Here is a 19,388-nt window from a genome sequence, read left to right on the forward strand (position 1 = left end):
TAAGGAGAGAAACGCTTAAGAAACCGTAATCGAGGTAAAGGCATTTGAACTGTTCAGCAGTGTAAAGAAGATTAAATCATCACGTTTCAAACTCCAAGCACACGTGAAATGTCTGATGTTTCATCTTCAAGTAGTGCTCTCACCTAGAGCTTTCATCCATAAATCTTCAAAGCATTTTGCAATGGAGTAAATAATCATTACCCCAATTTTATAGATGGGAAAAACCTTCATACACAGAGGTGAAGCACACTTAAAGCTGCCTTATCCTGATTTTATGGATGGGAAACTTTTTTGTATACTGAGGCGAAGCAGCATGCTTCAGGCTGTCTAGCAGCCAAGAGTCAGGAGGGGGACTCAGATTTCAGGCACTCTGAAATAAAGCCACGGGTGTGTTATTGGACACAAGCTATGACTCTTGCTATCTTGACACTTGAGAATACAGTTACTGTCGTATTAAAAAAAACCCAGAGCTTTGCTTTTGTGAAACTAACTGTGAAAGAAGTTTCAAGATGCATATAATGTGCTGAATAAAGACAATACGGGGAATAATTTACATGTCATTAGAAATCTGCCAGTATGCAACTATTAAGGAAGAACACATCAGCATTTTAGACCCCTGGCAATAAAAGGAAGGAAGAAGCAAGACGTACCAATATGGTGATGGAGACATACACAGCACGTGATTGGGACTTTTTTGTTTTCTCTCCTTTTTTCATGCAGTGAAAGCTCACTGTTGACTCTGCAGTCATAAAAAGCAGAACCTGACCCTTATTGCTCTTTTTTTTTTAATAAGGAAAGTTAAACATCTCCTACGACTTCATGATTCATTGAGTTGAATGTTTAAGAAAAAAAACATAATACAGTAAAAGCCTCCCCCCCAAATAACGATAACTGATATCCCAGCTTCGGTGCAGCCTCTGCATTAAGATCCCTCATCTTCTCCACCTCTGTAGCTGATCTCTCCTCACTTCAGGATTCATATACTAAGGATTCATATACTATTCAAATACTTCTGATTTTCTGTTCTTCGTCACTGGATTTTTCTTCAGACCATCAGCTGCTTCACATCAACCCAAAAATAACTGTACTTTTGGGTACTTTCAAGGTTTTAAAATTTGTTTTCTGTTGTTTTCTTTAAGTAGGGCAAAGACCTTTCTGATCTGTTTGGCACACTGTCAAGCACGCATTGCATTAAATAGGTAGGTCTTACCGCACACATTCCAGATGCAGAAGACCAAAGCATCCCTGCTCTGCCTGAAACAAACGAGAGGTTTAATTTCAGTAAGGGAGAGCAAAGTTTGCTTTGGGTTTCATACCCGGAGTGAAAGAAGTCTCACAACTCTTGCTTTCCGGAAATTAACATATCCTCTAGAAATGTCAGAAAGTTATTCCACTCAGTGAGGAATTAAATCAAAGTCAGTGAGCCTATTCACATATTCAACATTATCACTCATTTACCTCCTTGGAGAATCAGGCCCATTTTTGGGATTTGTCAAAATCATCTGTATTATTCAACTTCACTGACCTATACTTAATAAAAGCGAATCCTCAACACAAAACCTCCTCACAACATGCTGGTGTCTCACAGAAAAAGACCCTTTGAGTGCCGGTTTGCGATTCAAGGGGCTGTGGGACATCGTAAGGTAGCTGTGACGTGGCTCTTTGCGGATACTCACGAGAGACTAGCCAGTTCTGCAGCCACCTACACGCTCATCACCACAACTTGGTGTGCAATACTGATGCACTTATTTGCTGGCGATGCCTGGTAGCTGACCTCTACGTCCTCTAGTACGCCAAGACAGAGATTAGTAGTGTTAATCCCAGTATAACAAGAGTGTTCATTTTGTCCGGCCTATAAATAGCTCAAGCAATAATTGTATGTTTTACTTTAAAAAGAACAAAAATACATGGCTAGGGACAGGGACCCCCAAAACAAATAAAAACCACCAGCTAACCTAAAAACCAACCCTACCCTCCCGCAGCAACCTTTAGAAAATACACGATTTTTACTGAGGACGAGCAAAATTGTATTACTCACTGGCACTAAACTTGCGTGCTTTTAACCCAGCTGCATTTTTTCTCAAAGACTCAATTAAAAGAGTGTGTCTAAGGAGCACAGGTATGTATCCCTGCAAGAATGCCCTCATTAACGAAAAGCCATTCCTCTCACAGTACTCTGTTCCTTTCATCTGCAGTCAAAATACCTTTCTCTTCTACAGAAAACCGGGAATTAGAGTCTCTATATGCTGCTGAAACATCGATCTCCCGTTACTGAAAGGATGGCAATGACTGCAGAAAGGGGACTACTAATGCAAATAGCTGTATCAGTGCTTTCAACGTATGACAAGTTGTCACTTCAATACAGAAATATTGTCATTTTGTTACCGACTAAGAGTACAGCCAAATGATTAAGTAAGTCAAAACTAATTTTGACTATTGAAATGTTACCCCAAAGATTTAAGCTTCTGGGTTCTCCAAAGGTTTTACGGAACCGATGGCTGCAGCTGATACCCATCCAAACCCCGGGTGTTTGGTGTGAAAGCCTGCGTGGTTAAATTCCCACTACAGAAGCCAAAAATGCAGCTCCATTCACTTCTATGAGATTGACAGGAGATCCCATGTCAGTTTTGTTTTTATTGTACGATTTCATTCAGTAAGGGGAAAAGGAAATGCACAAGTGCCTCATTTGTATTTGCACAGGGGGGACTACCCAAGCAGAACAGGCTTGGAACCGTCATTTTCAATGACTTTAATCTCTCACCATTTTTGGATGACTAGAATCACTGTTTAAGTATAAAAACTGGATGTCACTGGCATTTCGGACAGCTTGAAATTCAGTTTCAGTCTGACTGTGAAACTGGATGGGAAATTTGAGATAAACGATTTGGATGTGCAGGGTGTTTCCCAAGTGTTGTTTCCAGGGAACTGTGACAAACACCGCCTCGCGCAGCGCTGCTTGCCGCCCAGCAGCACACTGGAGACAGCGTACCTGACAGTCCGTGGCTCCCCGGCTGCTGTGGCTCTGTGCCTTCCCAACCAAGCTGACGAACGGACGCGAGGGGCTGGGGCATGCAGGGTTTCTCGCAGTTCAGAAACCGTGTTTCAGATACAACTCTTGTTTTGCTGAAAATTTCGCAGGTGAAACCCAGCCTTATAGTAGCCTGCCAGTATGTGGAGGGGCCTGCAGGAAGGATGGAGAGGGGCTTTTCACAAGGGTGTGCAGTGATAGGACAAGGGGGAACGGCTCTAAACTAAAAGAGGGCAGATTTAGATTAGATATCAGGAAGAAATCCTTCCCCATGAGGGTGGTGATGCCCTGGCCCAGGTTGCCCAGAGAAGCTGTGGCTGTCCCCTCCCTGGCAGTGCTCAAGGCCAGGTTGGATGGAGCTCTGAGCAGCCTGGTCTGGTGGAAGATGTCCCTGCCCATGGCAGGGGGCTGGAACCAGATGACCTTTAAGGTCCCTCCCAACCCAAACCATTCTGTGATTCTATGAAATTCCCACGGATGCTTTGTCCATGGCTGTGGGGAACACGTCCACAGACGGTCCCATTCAGCGGGAAACTCACCACTGGCGTTTTCCTGCCCAGGCCCACCCCTGTACCCCTTCCTCCCAGCCAGCACACCCTCCCCTCGGCGAGCGCACGCCCGGACACCCACCACCGCGGCCCACGCTTGGCGGCAGCGCTTCCCGCGGTCATTCGCCCTGCTGGCAGCGCCCCACAGACCCCACAGGCCCCAGGCACCCGCCGGACTCACCGGGGCACGGTGACGACCCCCGCGGCGCTGCCCACCCGGCCGGCTCCCCGGGGCGCGGCCACCGCCGTGATGGCGGCCGGGGCCGGGGCTGGGGCCGGGGCCGAGGGCCCCCCCCCCCCCGCGCGCGCGCGGTGCCTCAGCAGGGGCGCGAGCCCGCCGGCCGCCCCTCACAGCCGCCACCCCGCGCCACGCGCCGCGCCTCGCTCCCCCCCACTCCCGCGCCACGTGCTCGCCCGAGGCCGGCCGCCTCACTTCCGGCCAGGAGGCGGGGGGGGGGGCGGTGTAACGCCCGTGTGTGAGGGAGCCGCGGCCGCGCATGCGCTCTGGCACCGCCCACTGGCGAGGCGGTGCGCTCCCCCCCCCGCCCGGCCGCCGCGGGGCTGTGGCGGGGCTGTGCCCGCCCCCTTCCTCCCACCCCCCCGTCCTCCTCCTCCTCCTCGGCCGCCTCCCCCCGGGCGCAGGCAGCCGGCGGCGGGTGAGGAGCAGCGGGGCGGGGGCCGCGGCCGGCATGTGAAGCGGGGCAGCCCCCTCCCCGCGCCGGCAGCCGGAGGGCAGCGGCCGCTCGGCGCCTCAGGCGCGCCCGCCCGGCGGCTCCTTCCTCGGCCGCGCGGGGCCGGGCAGCCGCCAGCGCCCGGCGGCGCCCCGCTCGCCATGAAGAAGTTTTCTCGGATGCCCAAGTCCGAGGGGAGCGGCGGCGGCAGCGGGGCGGCGGCGGGCGGCGGCGGCGGCGGGGGCGGCTGCGTCGCCCTGGGCAAGGTGCTGGCCGTCGGGCGCTACCAGGTCACCCCGGAGGAGCTGCTGGCGGAAGGTAACGGGGGGGGGGGAGCGGCCGAGGCCGAGCGGCGAGGCGGGGGCCCGCCCCGGCCCTGCCGAGCGGTGAGGGGGGCTCGGGTGGGTTTTCGCTGTCGGGGCTGCCGGTGAGGGGGGGTCCGGGTTTCCCGGCGTGGGGCTGTCCGGGGTGCCCGGGAGCGCGGCGCGCTGCCGCTGGGCACATCGCCGGGCTGCGAGGCGTGGGGCCGGCGAGCGGTGCCCCCGAGCGCGGCGGTTTGGTCCCGTGGTAGCGCTGCTGCCAGCTGGTCGGGGGGGAAAAAACCCGCAAAATGAAACCGCGGGACCTTCCTGGCTGGAGCGCCGCAGGTTGCTGGCCGGGTCACGAGTGAAGTTGCAGCGCCAGCAACTTCTGCCGCCCTCCGCTCGCTCCTGGCGCTGGGCTGCCGGTTCCTGCCGTCGGCCGGCGCTCCCCGGGGCCTCCGAGAAGAGCTGCGTGGGTTCAGGCGGCCGCGGAGTGGGCTCCGCTTCGCCAGTTGTGCGACTTGAGTGGACTCTGGCGTGGGCCAGCATCAGAACAGGCGTCCTGGAGCTCGCGTGCGCGGGGAGACGGCGCAGCCTTGGTCTCGTAGTTGGTGGCAGCCGGTGTGGTAACGCGTGAAGCGTAATTCCCTTCCCAGGGCTTGTCCCGCGTGCTGCTTCGTGGCTGCTGAACTTCGCAGCACTACTACGCGCTGCTGTGGGTGCTGTGGGTAAAATAATTTATCTTTGCCATTTTTACATCTCTCTATTGCTTAGACTAGTTAACGCATAAATGTGGTAGTAAACTTCCATTGCTTATGTGCGTTCTTGGTGAGGATTTAAGACGTGGTTTTAACAAATACGTGCAGGTTCTATTACTATTTAAAATAGAAACGTATAGGTGGTACTTAAATTTTCATTGCTATCTGGAAAGAGTTTTAGTAGAATAGTGGAATTGGTACTTAATATTTAGAACGCAGTATTTTGGCTTATGACAAAGAGGTCAGGGCTTAGCCAGCTACATAACTGGTTGCCTAAGACATGAGTGGTCCTTGCTGAGAGCTCCTTCAAAGTCATTGTGGTCTGACAGAAGGTCATTTCTCTGCAGGGCTGGTAGCAGGATAGAGACTTAAGGAAAAAAATATTATAGAAGTAGGCTCCTGAACAATTTGAGGAGGTAACACAAAAGCCCTATGTGTAGTGGAAAGGAGAAAAATTGCTTGGTGCTTGGTTCAGTTTAGCATATTATTAAAGTTTTCTCATAATGTGCAGTTTTAGAGTCACTATAGATTTTTTTTTTCCTTCTTTTTTCTGTAGCTTGCAGAAACATTCATAGGCCTTACAGCCTTGGGGGCTGGGGGAGTATGAATTTTGACAGCTGATTGTGGTGCAAAGTGGTCTCCTTACTTTTGAGAATGAAATAGGAAGTTTTCTACAGCTTTTATGTGGTCTATTAAATATGGATGCCTAGGACTAGAACCAATAAGTGTCAGGGCAGTGTAGATCTGCTGCACCTTGGGAAAAGTCTCCAAAGCCAGCATCAGAGCTGTTCATTCGGGAGGACCAAAAAAGGCTTAGAGGAGAAGAGAATAATGGGTGGCATAGCTGCGTGGTTGAGGTGGCAGGGAAGAAGCGAGGGAGCGGGGGGGAGTGCTGGTGTTGTAGCTGCTCTGGGCGTGGGGAAGGAGCTGGGTGAGCAGCGTGTGTGTGCGGGGAGCAGATGTGTGCCCCGTGGTGACCGCAGACAACGTCACTGCGGCGAGGCTCTCGAGTGGCACTCGGGCACTCCTAACCCACCACAGTAGTTCAGGAATGGAAAAGTTGCTTGTTATCGAGGAATTACTGCTTGACAGTCAGGTTCTCCCTTGACTTAGTAACAATTGTTAGTAAGTAATTGTCTGTTATTAATGTTATATTAGTCATATTGCAGTCTATTATTAACACTTAATGCTTTATAAATCCCCTGCTTAACAATCCTCCTCCTTGGGGAGCAAGGGGGAGCAAACTCCCCCCCCCCCAGTCCGTTTGTGTAAGGCATTTTCTTCTGTCATTTTCTGAAACCCAGTTTTGCTGAGGGTGTTAGGCTTGTCAGGTAGTTCCTGTTATTCAGTGCTGATGAAATACCATTTACGAGTTACTAGAAGAGGCTCATATCAGAGCTTTAAGTCGTGTCATGAAGTACTGTTAATAAGTTAACGAATATAATGAACATAACAAGCCTGTTTCAGAACGGATATATAATGTTCTGTTAGCAGTGGTGTGGTATGGATAGGCTTTTTTACTAGCTATTAGAATTAAGAGCATTATATGTCTGTCGGACTCAAACTGTTTGAACCCCCCTCCCACCCCTTCCAAATTTTGCACCTGACTTGTCTTAGGCAGCTAGCTCATGGTTTCGCAAAGGACTGGGGCTCCCGGTACCTGGAGCGAGTGGCAGTAGCGATGCCAAAAGGCTGGGGCTGGAACTGCCTCGTTAGGCTGCACTAATGAGTCTTGGTAGATTTCCCGTGTTGATACGGATGTTGCCCGCAAAAGGCTTTGCTGTAGTCTGTGATAATACTGTTTTATCGCAGTGTTTTAGAGAAAAAAAGTATATGGCGTTGTAATCTAGTTCTTTTGCGTAAATACATATCATGCTATCTAAAGAAACTGTGTTGTTTGTAGTAAAGTAGGTGTAAAGGTTGAGGTGCTGTAGTTAGTAGGCTGTCAGATGGTTTCTTTTGTTTTAAGCACACCTCTCTTCTGCGTGTCTTCTTAGCCTTCATAACCTGATGGTCGGTATGTTGTTGGATGGAGGTATTTGTTTTTAAGGATTTTTTCACAGAGATAGGGGGAAAAGCAATCAATTCGGGTTAAGGTTTGATGTAAAAAAGGAGTTCCTGTCCATTCTGAGGGGATGGTAGAAGTATGTGGCCTAAATGACTGATACAGGCTGAGCGAAGGCCTTCTCTTACATCTTGCTTTTGTTGAAAAAGAGTATGTGCAATGCAGCTCTAGTTTGGAAAATAAAATCTGACAAAAATAAGGAGAATTCTCTGTTCAAAGTTAAAGATGGTGCGCGGGGAACTCTAGTTATGGTGACTCCAATATTGAAAAAGAGTTTCTAGTTCAGAAATTGCAGCGAACTGGACACGATGAAGTATGAAACATCTTTGAAATTGATCTCAAATGTCAATGCAACACAGTTAATGTTGTGAAGAGTGGAAAGGAAGTTAAAAATTAGCAACTTCCCCAAACACTTTTGATTTATAGAAGGAGGAGGTAGAAAGTTGTGGCTTGACATGGGGATAATGCTACTTCATTGTTTGCATTGACTTAAAGGGAAAGGAGTTACTGAAGTGTAAAAACTGCAGTGAAACTAATTTTTCTGGAGACTGCAAGAGTAGGCATTGGAAGATACTCAGTTGTCTTATCATCTCGATTGCTTGGCAGGTCTTGAGGGTGTTTAAACTCAGTAAGTAAAGACTTTCCCAGGTTTGAAGTTGTCTTTGTACCGTGAGCAGACAGAAGCAGACATGCTAAGTGTTGTGTTGAAATTTACTACCTGGGTATGTTTTTAATCAGTGCAGATCAAGCAAGCAGAGACGGTTATGGATGACTTAAACAAAAAACCTCCCGAAAAGGAGACTGTAGGTGAAATGTGCAGTGGATTCTCAAGCTTCACTCCCAAACATGGCTGGCTTGGAAGCTAACTTGGGGGCGTGGAGAGATCCATCATGCTGCTTTCATTGTCTCCTGTTCAGAAATGGTTAATGGCATCATGGGGCATGTGCTCTTGCATCTTCATAAAAAAAAAAAAGTCATGTGTAGTGTTTTAGCCCCCTGTGGGGGGGAACTTCCCCGCCCCCCATCCCCGAGTATTGTGTAGTGTTTTTCACCCCTGTGGCAGCTAATGAACTGTCATCCAGTGTCCTGCATGTCTTGATCTGGTGTTTGAAGTACCGCAGTTTCAAGTGGTTCTTCAGACTGGCTATTCTTATGTCGTCCAGGACAATTAGTACCATATGTGGATGCTTCTTGATTTCTTAATTGGACTACTAGTCCGACAGAAATGGAGTGAGTCCATGTCAGGCAGCTGCAGTCCCTGTTGTGTGTCCCTGTCCTGCCTCTCCCCCCTCGCTTCAAGGGAACGGCCTAGAGAGGCACTAAACGTTTGTCCCGTTGGAAGTGCCCCGCCGGAGAGGCAGAAATCCATACCTCTCCTTGTTTGCTAAGCTAGAAGTGTCTCAAAAAAATGAGCTGGACCTTGGTTCCCTACTAAAAGAAGGGATTTGATTCAATGTAAGGCTTAGACCATCTCAGGTTTATACTTTTCAGAGAACGTAAGAGGGTTGGAGCTTGCATGTTCTGATAGGGTACTCTTTTATTTTGTGGTAAAAGCGTGATGTGGCTAGCAGATAGATGTAGACTTACGTACTGGGCCAGTGCTGCTGCACTTGGAGTCATCTTCAGCAGAGAACCTTTAAGTAAAAGTAGTGTTGTAGAAACAAGCTTGAGGGGTTGTTTTTGTTGTTTCGTTTTGTTTTTTTTGTCACATACTGCTAATACTAATCTGGCTGTTGATGAGCTTTACTGAACTGGATTTCACAGGATTATCCAATAATGACTGTTTGCCTGTGATGCAGATGTTAACCCTAGTTACAGATGAGGAATGGCCTAGTATGCTATGAATACAGCACAAGAGGGTGATGATCTTGCCAATGAAAGTCTTGTTTTTTGGGAAGGGCTAGGCTGACTGTATTTGGAGGAAGCAAAACTCTCTCGTCATGTATTCAGTACAGTTTCTTTCCATTTTAAGCTTCCCAGCAGCAAGTGCATTGCTTACAAAGCGGAGGTGAAATGCTAGAGGCTTACAGGGAAGAAACTGGGTAATACCCTGTGCAGCTTGCTCCCAGAAGCACCCAAACTGCACGTAAAGTGATAGGTAATGTCACTGTGTTTAGAAAAGGCAATAGGCTGCTCTTCAACTTTTCCATGTCTTAAAGCTTTGGATAGGAGGGGTTGGACACGACGCGTTACTGCTCTTGTGCTGCAACTTTCTCTGTTTCCTTTGCGCTAGTATATGTGGAAAGAAGTTGTGTGATAACAGTTCTACTGTTTTTTGTTTTTTTGTTTTTTTTTTTTTTTGTCGTTCTGGCTGATAAAATGGTGAGTTGGGAGCTGTGTGGTGTTGAGCCTTCCGGTGCTGTATCTTAGGAAGTTGTTTTTCTAAGTGACCTTATATCTAGAACTAGAGAGGCAGGGGAAAAAGCCACTGAGGGGGTGATTGCCTTTAATGTTTGTACCACACAGAATGTTTGCTTTGTTTATTTAATATGATGGTTAAAGTATGTTTTTCTGTGAAGAGGGACCTCTCAATAGAGAGGACAAGTGAAAACTTTGAGTCTTTCCTTCATAAAATTGGAAATTTGTTCTGCTTTCTTTCGTAATGCATCTCACACTGCAAGCTCTTGGAGCCATTACTGGCAAACTAGTGAAGGAATGAGCTTCTTGCAAGCTCTACCGTCCTACTTAAATTGAGCGTGCAGTCTTTGCAAGTACTTCATGACATTAATTATTCAGTTGGTCTTTTATTTTTATACTGTTCCAGTCGAGGCCTAAGAAAACTAAGCACCTTAGTGGACAGGAATCCAAGTCCTGTTTTGTGAGATCTTGTGCTGTGCATTTGTAAATTGTTGTGCTGTTTAATTTTTAGCACAAGTATCTTTTCCTGTAGGTTTTTAGGTTAATTGTATAAGGGAAGAAGGAGAATCTTAAAATTATTATCCAGAAAGGAAGCATAGCAAGTAGTCAGTCCTAAAATTAGAATAGTCTTGAAAGTTTTGTTGTGTGGTTTGTTGTTTTTTTTTTTAACCTGATGTGTCTTAGCAATAGCACAGAATCACAGAATAGTAGGGTTTGGAAGGGACCTCTGTGGGTCATCTAGTCCAACCCTCCTGCCGAAGCAGGGTCACCTACAGCAGGCTGCACAGGACCTTGTCCAGGCAGGTCTGGAATATCTCCAGAGAAGGAGACTCCACAACCTCCCTGGGCAGCCTGTTCCAGTGCTCCGTCACCCTCAGAGGGAAGAAGTTCTTCCTCATGTTCAGCTGGAGCTTCCTGTGCCTCAGTTTGTGCCCATTGCCACTTGTCCTGTCACTGGGCACCACTGGAAAGAGCTTGGCCCCGTCCTCCTGACACCCACCCTGAAGATATTTATAAGCATTTATTAGGTCCCCTTGCAGCCTTCTCTTTTCCAGGCTGAACAAGCCCAGCTCCCTCAGCCTCTCCTCGTAGGAGAGACGCTCCAGTCCCCTCATCATCCTTGTAGCCCTCCGCTGGACTCTCTCCAGTAGCTCCTCATCTTTCCTGAACTGGGGAGCCCAGAAGTGGACGCAGTACTCCAGATGAGGCCTCACCAGGGCAGTGTAGAGGGGAAGCAGTTCAATTAGTTCAATCCAAACAGATGAACTTTCTGATGTGCGTAAGGTTCTTACCCTTCTAGGATGCTTTGTTAAGCCTCAGTTCAAATTAGCCTTTCATACCCTGGTTTTTAGGTCTTTTGAGTAAGTTATCTTGGGGATTTGCAACTCCAGCAGCCGCTATAATTCTTAAGCGTGCTGCTGTGCTACGTAGACTGCTTTCTTTCGTGTGAAGGTATTGCTGGTTTGTTGTGCTTTGCTCTGAAGAGGCAAACAGAGAACAGATCCATGACAATGTTAACTTTAGTACTTCAAAGCATTTAAACGTGGTGTGGACCTACTTCGTATTTCTGAGGTTCTGTTGTACAGCAGGAGAGCTTATTCTTGTGGCAGGTGTTACGAACATGACTGGTGCGGGGTCACTTCTGTCATGACTGCGTGGCATGGCAGTCTCCTCATATGTGGCAAGCTGACATGTTCTTCATTGATTTTCTTCATTAGTTTAGTGGCTGTGTGTTTAGCGTGTGACTTGCTGCTCTTTGCAGTAACTACTGTTTTATTTTCAGTTGGAATCTGGTTCAGTTGTTCAGATGGATTATGAGCTGTACATATCTGGAAAGATAACTTGTGGAATTTGAGTAGGTATTGGTCATGTCAACTTTATTCAGAGTGTAACATTACTGAATCTAAGTTCACACATGGCTGTAAAGGTCATACCTGTTACTCAGTCTCAAACGGGTTTGCTTTGATAATATTTGAGTAGCAGAAATGGTTTGTTCAAGTTCAACAGATAAAGGGAGAAAAAAGCAGCCCAAGTACTTCAAACTTCCTGATTCTCGTTTTGCCGAAGAGTACAGCATGCTATGCAGAAAGCTCTTGTGCTGTCCCAGCGATAGGCATGGCTGCCTTAGGTCAGGTCGAGCTTCGGAATGGCAGGCGGTGAGCTGCTGAGCCGAGTTTGTTCTGCCTGCTGCAGGATGTAGCTGTGTTCTGTGTGATGAAAAAGCAAACAAACCAGGAGGTAGTTGGGGTATTTGCATGTGATGCTATACTGGTATCAATATGCGGGTAAAAATGTCTGTTTATGTAAGATAGCACACAAAATGAGTGCTTGAACTTCAGTTTTGCTAGTCAGATAACTGCTGTACTGACTGACCTTTGGTGGTACTTTGGGAGAACAGCCGTTCTCCCTGTGCTCGCCAGAGCTGCGCGTGCCTCTTTCACACAGATGGAGAAGTTAACAGGTTAGGAGACGTGTCGGCTGACAGAGGGACCTATCGTCTGGCTAAGACCGAGTTCAGCTCTTACGGACACATCGTCTGATGCTCCTCCATTGTCAAGCTGTTAGTCTTTGCATCCTCTAAGGACACTGCTTTCTGCATTGCAAGATATACGAACATGTAATATGACGCCTCTGTTAACCACATGTATTTTTTTCTGTTCTTTTTCAAGAGCTTTTCAATTTAGCTTGTGTGTGCCCAGATGTAGTTAAATACTGAGCAAGTACTTTGGAATCTAGTAATTCTGAGCTAAGTTTTTGGGTAACTGGCCAAGAGTCAGGTGGTTATGTAGGACAAGCAACTTGAGTTGTAGCAGTATCATGTCAATATGATGCACAAACTCAAGCCATCTTTTCCTTTGTCAAATTTTGACAAAGATATATATAACAAATGTATGAATGTAAGTGCCATCTACTTGCTTTTCCTTCTTGTGGATGTGTTTGGATAAAGTGTGCTAATGTTACAGTAGTCCTAAAAGGGGGTGTGTGCGTGCAGGTATTCTTACAAGGAGACTCCTGGACACCCTCAAAGGGTAAGGCAGCACGTAAGAATAGAGGGTCTATTAGCTTGGCCTGGCTTTAAAAGCAGCTGCGCAGCATCTTATTTTGGGGGTGTGTGTTTGCTGGTTGAACTGAAAGGTTTTTTTTTTTTTCTTTGCGTTATTAGATCTCAGTATTTTGCATGTCAACATAGAAAAGAAAAGCTTTGTTCGCTAATAAAAGTAGAATTCATTTGCAGATGGATGTGAACTAGAAATTGGTGATTCTGGGAAGAGCGTGTTTATTTCTCTGGGATTTTGTTAGTGTACTGTCAGAGCTGTCAGTCATTAACTAGTATGCTACCCATACAGAAGTATTGGTACAGTTCTTCTGGGCGTGGAGAACTGAAGTTAATGCCAGAGATGGGGCTCGGTCTCTATGAAGCAGTGTAATTACCAGCTTCCTTTCGTTTTGCAACTGGGAAGTACAAGGATGCTTTAATATATTCCCATTAATTGTGTGGACTTAGACCAACCTTTCTAGCTGTAGATGTTCGTTTGTTAGGTGTAAATGTGTGCACGTGCTGTCTGATGAATGTATCGCTGCTTGCTAAAGAGGCTTCACCTTGGGTTCAGAGGAAAAGAGTTTGCGGTAATCAGTTGGGTTGTGCTTCTTGTCTCTGGCATTGTTTTGATTCACAGTGTTCTTTTTAAGCCTTCATTGTTGAAACTGTTTAATTTCTTAACCTTGGGCTGTGTTTTACTTGTGGCTATTTTTTGCCTCCATAATAGTCTAGATAAGTAGGTTACCGTAGTCGAAGGAGTTGCCGTTTGTAAGCAGAGCTGCGTTAGCCGACACTGTGAATGCCCTGCGCCTGCCAAAACGCGGAGTGTGAGTGTCAGGTAACAGGTGGTTCTAGTAAACGGATTTTATTCTGCCTTTGGGACTAACCAGGAACACAGACGTGGTCAGTCACAGAGTTGTAATCTGATTGCTTGAGATGCTGTCCTTTTCCTAAGAAGTAGTTAAATTTGCAGGCATCTGCTCTGGAATGGAAGTTTTTCCTCATGTGTTTTTACAGGTTTAGCTTAAAAGCTGTTAATATACTGGGTGAACAGCTGCTTCCTGAGATGTCTGGAATACTTGCCTGTTTCTGATACCTGAAGCTGAAGGTGTGCGGCTAGTTTGCAGATCCCAGTGATCCTAAGCAGAAGTTCGCTGACGCAGTCACGTTGTCTCTAGTCTGCCGTTCTGCTGCGGTAGAGACGGCTTGTCCTTTGTCTTCCTCTCCAGCTGCAGAAGTTAGACGGTGAACGTGAAACCCCTGTTCTCTTGAAGGGCTAGGTTCTGCTTTTTCCCTTCATCATTGTCTAGCTGCTGACAAGGAAGGAAGATTAATTCCTCCTCTTCTGCTTTCCTGATTGTCTTGGGAATGGATTCCAGTCTCTCGCATGTTTGTCTGCTGGTTAAGAAGGTAGAAACCTTTCCCTTCCTCTCCTCTGATTCATGCATTTCTTGCTCACACTTGTCTAGGTTAGTTACTTTTTACTAGTAGCAGTCCTGGGTATGGGTGGGGAGGAAAATGCACAGAAAAGTACAGGTTAACAACTGGAAATAAAAGAAGAATACTTAATCCTAGGGGTCTGTTTTAATTAAGTGGGGAATATTTCTTCTGGTTTGAGTAGCAAAATACAGTTTTGTTCTTAAGCAAAATGAACACGGACGTTACAAAACATTAAGTCTGTGTTGTGGAACTGAAAACTAGCTAACTTGTAGTGTTCTCGTAAAGGTATGATAGCCTTTTCTTACCCTTGATTCTCCTTATGTTTATCCTGCTACTTCTGATGCAAATAGTGAAAATACTGCAGAAAATACTATATAGACTCATGTGAGAGTGAAGGCCTCTTGGCTTTTTTTGCCTTGATCTTCAAGAGGTGTCGAAGCTGGTACTGATCTGAAGAACTTCATGTCCCCTTAGGGAGGGTCGTTATCCTGCAGATGAAGAAACAAAAGAAGATGAAGGGATTTGCTACAAGTCATACAACAAGTCTGTACAAGAGATCTGGGTAGAGTTTGGAATGTCATGGCTCTGTGATGGTTTCTTCCTCATCACTTCTGCAATACGCTATGCCTTGATTGCCAAACACAAAACTATGAAAGGAATTCTGATATTCCAGGACTTGAGGAGGTTTTATTTGGAATAATGTATGTGTTCAGCTTCCTTCCAAACTTGCACGTTATTTTAATGGAGGAATTTGTTCATATGGTGCCTTGGAACTTCAATGCACGAGTCTCCAAGAGATATGTACTTCTGTGGTCCGATTCTTGGTTTAATTCTTGTTCTGGTTACTCATTTTACTTCTCTTTTTTTTTCATTTGTTGTTTGGACTGTGCTACCTGTCTGTACATCTTGTCTTTCAGTAGCAGTTCTAATGAGTTATTCTTGCAGCAGTTTGTCACTTCTCTTGTAAAACAAAAAACAGTTTTGAAAGTCGGCAATTAATATGACATGTTCGTATGTTCTCTTGCAATTCCTGTATGCTGAAAAACTAAATTTAAAAAGATTGTTGCTGAACAATTTTTTTTCTTTTGTTGTGGATAATTGCTAAATGACTTGCATGAAACTGTATGAAAGTGGTCTTTCTTTGGAGAGTCAGACTATGGGGGAGCAAAATGTGGAGCTAATGTTTATCTAAGTGCTAAATGTGCATGGGCTTGGTGTGTGCTATGTAAGGACTTTGACAGACCCAAGTGCTCTCTTGGATTGCAGTGGTGTAAATGCAGGAGACGGTGATTCCTCTGAATACTCTGGTTTTGGACTTGATGTCTCAGGTACAGTGCACGTAGATCATTATAGAATATAAGGCATTTAATTACTCTGCTGACACACGTGTATAAGGACTTGACTTGAAATATAGCATGTGTTCCATGAGATAAAAGTAGGAGGCATGAATGAAATCTGTCGTGTCAGTGTTAGGCATGGGATCAATTCTGGTTTGTGCATGACAAGCAGGAAAACAAACTTTGAAAAGAAGGAAATGAAGTAATTGCATCCTTTGGAGCCTTACTGTCTCTACATAGAGCTCAGAAGCACGGGCTGTGTCTGTAGAGTTGAGAAGTTCACCTTGAGTTCAGTTTAGATGAGTTTTCACTTGGCTTCTACTTAATGAGAAGTCATAGAAGGAGCAGGAGGATTATTTTTTCTCAGAATGAGCTATCCAAAGATTCCTTAGGCACTCTGAAGATAGAAAAGAGAGCTTATATGGTTATGGTAGTTCTAAAATCAGTGTAACCATGCAGGAACTCCTCAAAGAAACCCACCGTGTGCTGTATTTAATTTGGTTTAGTCATGTAGATGTCTTCAAGTTCTTCCAATCTTGAGTTGAATTTACAGTATTACTTTCCCAGCTTTGTGCTTTCTTGAAATGCTTGATTGTCTGCATCAAACAGGCGATTTTATTTCTTCCTTTTGACTGGCTGTTCTGTTAAGATGATGTTGGATTTTTGTAGCTGCTTTTGTAAGAGGAAGTTTTCGTTGAAGGACATCTTTGGGTTTAGGTGGTAGATGGGTCCTAAAGTTTTCATTTTTTTGAGACTATGTAAAAAGCACGCGAGCTTGCAGACTGGTCCATTTCATGAATAACTGCCTTGTTCAGAGTTACTGCTGTTGACTGGCTCTGCCTTGAAACACAGTGCACGTATGAGAGGTATTAAATGATTTTGATAATCTGGACTTTGATACTCAGAATCCTGTTGCTATTGCAGCATAGCTTGTTTATTTAAAATGATGAAGCTGCTTCTATTCTTTAGAAGTTTTGGTGTCTCTCTTAAAATTGTTAAATGTCACAGTGTGAAGTTTGAAAATATTATTACCAAAATAATCCCAATCGTAAAGGCGATGCAAAATAATTTGGATAGCAATCTTAGAGATGTTTTGTATGTGAATTGAAACATTCAACGTGCACCAGACAGAACTTTAAGAACTGCCTGCCCCCATGCAGGTGCCAAGGAAATACCACCTAAAATATTGTATAATGCTATTTATTGGTGTAAACAGATCGAATCTCAGATATTTTGCTGTTAAGAAAGTTTAATGGTCCCTTGTTGTTCATCTGCCAGATATGTCTGTATCTGCTCTTTTAGCATGCTTGGAGTTTAAACATACAAGTATTCGTTTACACATACAAGGCCAGGCTGGGCACGGTTTTGAGCAGCCTGGCCTAGTGGAAGGTGTCGCTGCCCATGGCAGGGGGGGCTGGAACGAGGTGATCCATAAGGTCCCTTCCAGCCCAACCTGTTCTATGATTCTATTTGCAGACAACTAAAGAGGATGAGGTGAGATAATTAAACCCCTTATACTGATCACCTCAAGTATTCATACCAGATATGCGTAACAATTTATTCCAGCCAGTTAATCTAGTTTGGACCATGCTTATGTGTGCAAATGGTCAGTGCGTTCACTGGTGATGACGCACAGTCTCACTCACATCTTCACGTCTATGTAGACTCTTTCTAGCAGTGAAGAGAGATGCGTTTCATCTTACTAATTTAGTATGTGTATGATGCCTTAGAAAAATAGTAAACGGGTGAATCCTCCTATGACATCTGCCTGAATTGCTGCTAGCACTATGAATCGCTTGGTTTATCTTTGCATTGCCTGGTGACTCTTTTGTTCCTGTTGCAATGAAACGTGGCACTTCTCCAGAATGCCGTAGAACTAGCCATTTTGCTGAAGCTGGGAACCTTATGCTTTGCCTTGTTTCTGTGCCATGGTAGCTTTGTGGTATTCAGTGGGCAAGTTATTCATGTGTGAGGTTATAAATCCATTCTCCAACTTTCTCTGCTTTGGATTCTTATGCTTGCATATTTAAATCAGAATCAAAATAGTGATTTCAAGGAACACAAAAGACAAACTACAGAACAAGGAAGAATTAGTTAAAGAGAAGGTGTTTTGTTTTTGTTATTGGATGGTAGCCATTCAATATGAAAATGGGGCTTAGTTCCAAAGAAGTTGCGGTGATTGCATATTGGGTATATAACGTGTCTGTACCCACTTATTTAACCATTCTGTAACTGTATTTTATTTCTACACTTGTTTTTTATATTGTAGATCAAATTAATTTTTTTAATAAGCTGTTGTGTGCTTTAAAAGTGCTTAGCAAATGACATTTGAAATCAATCTATGAAATTAATTGAATGAATTGGTTCTGTTGATCATAGCCTCAATGTTGTAGAAGTGACTTCATTTTGCTGTCTAGTCTATATTCACAGATAATTTCATCATCTGCTTTTCAAAATCCCTTTGTCAGTTCAGAGTAAACTACAGACGGAGCTGAATTCAGTGAACAAAGTCTGGAGCGATGGGGAAATAACCTTTTCTACATCTTAGAAGATAAAACTGCTGTTTAAAGTGTTTTGGTGTGCGTGGTTTGGGGTTTTTTCGCTTTTTATAATTGTGCGAGTGGATGCTTGTTACAGGTGTCTTATCAATGTCTTGGACAAGTTGAGAAACTTTCTTGTGAAAAGTTGGGCAGGAAGCACATCCTGCCTAGAGGCATCACCTTGGTTACAGCTTGAGTAACATGATACGTGTAGCGTGCTGAAGTTTGAGAGACTAGAGGTTTAATGGCACAGTGAAACGGAATCGAATTAACTGTTCTGGCCTAGATTACACAGCATAATCCCTTATATAAATGTTAGTCAACAGTCTTGACCTTGACCAAAAAAATACCGTGTTCAGGTTGGTTGGTGGGGTTCTTTTGTGTGGGTTTCTATTTATTCTTGAAGCTTACTGTTTGGAAAGGGGAGCATCAAAGACATGAAGCTTTATCTCTTGGAGAAAAATCTCGCTTGCTCCTGCAAACGGCTGTCGCTCTTGACAAGTGTTTCTTGGCTTCAGAAGTGTGGATTGTGTTTCTTGAACTATTTTTTTTTTTTTAAACATTCCAGAACTGGTTTATCCCAGCTAGGGAGATTCTAAAAATGCCAAGTTAGTAAGGCATGCAGTTCTGAGTATTGTAATGCACTGTGAAGGGGAAACTTAACAGCACTACTTGACAGGACGTTGTAAAGGCTTGTACAAGGGAAATGTGCTTTGAAAATACTGACCTGCTCTATAAAGAGAAAGCATGTTTCTTGAAATATACTGGGATGTGCAAGAAGTGCATTTGCAAAAGAAGAAAGAGTTTGAAGAAAATAAATGAATTGGTTGCATTACTGTACATCTCAAAAATAAATATTACTTGAAGATCCATGCATTGTTGGAAGGTAGTGTTGTTCTCCGGCTGGAAGGTGGTTCCATGAGCAATGAACTAGAAGATGCCGAACTGAATGCTGTTTTGCTTTTGTTACTGATGTGCCTGCAAACAAATTGCTGTACTGCCTCCATACAGTAAACTGCATAATATAACTCTGGTAACTCTGCATTGTGCTGAAGTGTTTCCTCATCCCCACCAACGCTGGGAGCCGGCTGGTTTAATCTCTTCAAACATAACTACTTGCACTGTTCCTGTGAGAAGAAAGCTCTTGTTCTGTTTGTTAGATAAACCTATGGTACCCGTCCCTCTGTGCTAGATTTAACTTTGTTTTTTAATAAATCAAGTAGCAAGTGTTTGCATGACAGTGTAGCCCTAGAGCTGTAAGAGCTGACTTTGTGAATGAAGCCTGGTGGATTGTGACTTCT

The 19,388-nt window shown here is 45.0% G+C and overlaps 1 protein-coding gene across 2 annotated transcripts in view; it reads left to right on the plus strand.

Moving 5' to 3' along the window:
• Nucleotides 1-4,408: 4,408 nt before the first annotated feature.
• BMP2K (BMP2 inducible kinase) overlaps nt 4,409-19,388 on the plus strand; it is a 67,298-nt gene continuing 52,318 nt past the window's right edge. For both annotated transcript variants that reach the window (XM_075422070.1, XM_075422071.1), the window contains exon 1: nt 4,409-4,565. In XM_075422070.1, coding sequence (XP_075278185.1) covers nt 4,409-4,565 — 157 coding nt within the window. The remainder of the gene's footprint in view (nt 4,566-19,388) is intronic.

Source organism: Opisthocomus hoazin, chromosome 5 (assembly GCF_030867145.1).
Source record: "Opisthocomus hoazin isolate bOpiHoa1 chromosome 5, bOpiHoa1.hap1, whole genome shotgun sequence".
NCBI classification, from domain to species: domain Eukaryota; kingdom Metazoa; phylum Chordata; class Aves; order Opisthocomiformes; family Opisthocomidae; genus Opisthocomus; species Opisthocomus hoazin.